Here is a 3,198-nt window from a genome sequence, read left to right as displayed (position 1 = left end):
TCATTTAATTTATGCAAATAAAAATTGTAAAATAAACATTATAGAGTGGAATACAAATTAAAATATATTTTTAGAAAAACGAACGCACATAAAAATTTGACAATTTTGCCTCATCACTATTGATTTATTAAAGCACAATTGTACAAGTACTAGTTTACAAAGTACGTACGGTAACTTTTGTGTAAGATCGCCTTACCGGAAAGATCACTTTGGTTGCTTAACTAATTGGTTTCATTTCTTAACTAATTGGTTACATTGCTTAATTAATTGATTCAATTGCTTAACTAATTAATTCTTTTGCTTAACTAATTGGTTTCAGTGCATAACTAATTAGTTCAAGTGCTTAACTAATTGGTTTCATTGCTTAACTTATATGATACCAAGGTGATCTTTGTGTAAGACCACCTTATAGAAAAGTTTGTGTACAAAGTACCATCTACCCAATAAAAGTCGCAATTCAGATGGTGGACAAAGATGCACAGTCTACAACGTGGACTCGTGTTCACCTTCCACAATCCGAACCACAAAATAATACTTTTATTTCACACTAGTTAACAAAACAAAGTACGGTACAAGTTACTCCGTAATACACTAGCTTATGCAGGATAAACCTCGATAATTGACCTCGACCCCAAGATTGGTAAGATCTTATAGTCACCAAAACCGGCATTGATGAAGAGATACTTCCATTGTTCCTCAGTTCTCTCTTTACCTCTAGAGACAGACAACATTTGCATATCCATAAGAAGTTGGGAATGAGAGTGATTTACATTATTGTCACTTGGAACTACTCCCATTACCATTTCTATGATCATCACTTTGCCTCCTTTTTCTTTGCTAGGAATTGCTTCTTTACATCTTTGAAGTGCCTTTATGCAATGATCATCACTCCAATTATGAAATGCCCACTGCAACAAACATAGATTAATTTAACTTGCATTATTGATATTAGTACTTTTAGGACCCACTATTAATTAATAGAACAATAAAAAATCATAAATAAAGTTGATGAAGATTCCACTATATATCACTGTTATCTATAATACCCTAAAAGAAATACGTAACAAGTAAAAAGAAACGGAAGGAGTAGTAGCGAGTAGTTAAAGATGGTTTTGGTCGGGCCAAACTTCGGGCTAAGCCCATGTGCTTTGTGCTTAAATGGGCCTCAGTCCATGCCAAGCCCACTTGTTTCATGTAGTGTTCGGTCGGGCCAACAATTTCAAAAAGACAACCTAGACACCGTCCAAGATCATGGGCTCTCGTGCCTGTTGGATGGTGCCTTCATGCCTATGCCTAAGCCTAAGCCTAAGCCTAATTTCACACAATTTAACGTGTTATGTCGATCGTTTCATGTCCGGTCGTGCCTTGCCGTGTTTTTTTTTTCTCAAATAAATGTTGCATGAGCCCAACCCACTACCACAATTTCGTGGTCGTGTTGGGCCATACTTTTTTCGTGTTGGATCATGTTATGCCTCAGGCCGGTCCAACCCAGTGTCATCTTTATAAGTAGTTTACAAAAATGACACGTGACACCATTCATTTAGTAAATTAGTACGTCATGTCAACAATACAAAAACTTATAGTATAGTGGTCTTATGTTATGTATAAAACCGATTTCTTACCAAATAATTATCCTACGTGATCAAATAGTTATAGTCTAGTTTTATTAATTATATTTTTCAATCAAATATCTCTACTTTCTAATCAAATAGTTAAACTTTCTAGCCAAATATTAATCATTTTTAGTGCTGACCTCAACTGTTACTTATACGCATGACAGTCTCATAGGAGACCTAACCTGTTAACAATATGAACAACAAAAGAAATTTAAGCTAATAATTATACAATTCTCACCTTGATTAACACTGCATGAGCACGAGGAACCATCTCAAACATATCACCTGCAACATAACTCAAGTTAGTTCCATTTCCTTGTAACCCATCAACCACATGTGGTAAATCAAACACGATACACTTCAAGTTAGGGTAGGCCTCGGCAATGGCCTTAGCCATAGTCCCGTCGCCGCCACCGATATCGACAATCGATTCGAGGCCTTCGATTAAGCCTTTGAACTCATTACTAGTCACCAACAAGCTCGAAACCAACCGTGAGTCGTACGACATGGTTCGGTTAAAGAGCTCGTTAAATATCGAGACGCTAGGCATACGTTCGTATATGTTCTTTCCTTGAGCCATATGGAAGGGAGACTCGTGTTCGGTCGTCCGAAACCATTCACCAAGGTTATGTGATGGGTCGGTTATACTCGGATCCATCTCCAAAAGGGCAAAGGGTGTTTGAGAGAATGGATGGTCTTTCAAAAGAAGTTGTGAACACAAGGTTAGACCAAATGCTTCTTCTTCTTCTTCTTCGCCGCTAGGGGAGGATCTTTCGCTGGAGCCATTCGGAGCCAGATCCTGATATGTTTTTGGAAATTATTAGTTATACAAACTAAGAGCTCGTTGGGTATCAGTACCTTTTCGATTTTTATTTTTTGAGTGTGAAAGTCATATGATTAGATTGAATCATGAACCATAGAATAGACATAGTAATCATGTTGGTCATGTTAATTTTGAAAACTGACAACAAAAAATTAAAAACTATTTTTTGTGGTTTTAATATTTTGAATTTTAGTTTTGTAAAAAACAGAAAAGTAGAAACAAAAATATGTACATAAAATGTTGGTGACATATTGATTGGATGCATCTATATTCAGTAAGATGTGGAAGTTTCAAACCTTGGCTTCTTGACATTTTCTGGCCAAGATCTGCCGTTGTTCGCCGTCAATATTGGGTAAATCGCCGGTGGTGGAGAAGAAGTTGGAATGAACGAGAAGGCGCATCAATTGACGCAGACAGGGAGCCTTGTCCGGGTGGACGGAAAGCGAATCGGCTAGCTCAATAAGAGTCATGGGCTTGCCATGTTTATGAATGGCATCTGGGATGCCTAGCTGAATAGCACACTTTAAAGCCATGGAATTTAGGAAAGATAAAACATGGTTCCAAATATGAGTTTGAGCATTTAGTAGCTCTTTTGCCTCTTTGTTTAAAATTGTGTTTGGCTCCATTATATTTCTTAGCTCTACAAAATTCTACCTAGTAGGCCTAATAGATTTATAGTGCTTAATCTCCAATATAGCATGTTTATTAAATTCATCAACTACTATTTCACCGTTTCAAGAACTTGTACGGCCACATCAT

The 3,198-nt window shown here is 36.9% G+C and overlaps 1 protein-coding gene across 3 annotated transcripts; it reads right to left on the bottom strand.

Annotated features, from left to right (window-relative positions):
* Positions 1-342: 342 nt before the first annotated feature.
* Positions 343-3,198, bottom strand: LOC110791610 (trans-resveratrol di-O-methyltransferase). 3 transcript variants are annotated; one of them, XM_056839911.1, is made up of 4 exons: positions 2,736-3,198; positions 1,974-2,415; positions 1,855-1,901; positions 343-908 (listed from the first exon to the last, which is right to left on the bottom strand). In XM_056839911.1, exons 1-4 carry the CDS (start codon positions 3,063-3,065, stop codon positions 597-599), a joined length of 1,131 nt encoding a protein of 376 aa, XP_056695889.1. In that variant the 5' UTR covers positions 3,066-3,198; the 3' UTR covers positions 343-596. The 3 variants fall into 3 exon arrangements, with proteins under 3 accessions (XP_056695889.1, XP_021852056.2, XP_021852057.2); XM_021996365.2 differs by having other exon boundaries at positions 508-714; positions 801-908; positions 1,855-2,415; positions 2,736-3,197; XM_021996364.2 differs by having other exon boundaries at positions 1,855-2,415; positions 2,736-3,188.

This window comes from Spinacia oleracea, chromosome 3 (genome assembly GCF_020520425.1).
Source record: "Spinacia oleracea cultivar Varoflay chromosome 3, BTI_SOV_V1, whole genome shotgun sequence".
NCBI classification, from domain to species: Eukaryota; Viridiplantae; Streptophyta; class Magnoliopsida; order Caryophyllales; family Amaranthaceae; genus Spinacia; species Spinacia oleracea.
Note: the sequence above shows the minus strand (reverse complement) of the source record. Positions and strands in the feature narration are given on the sequence as shown.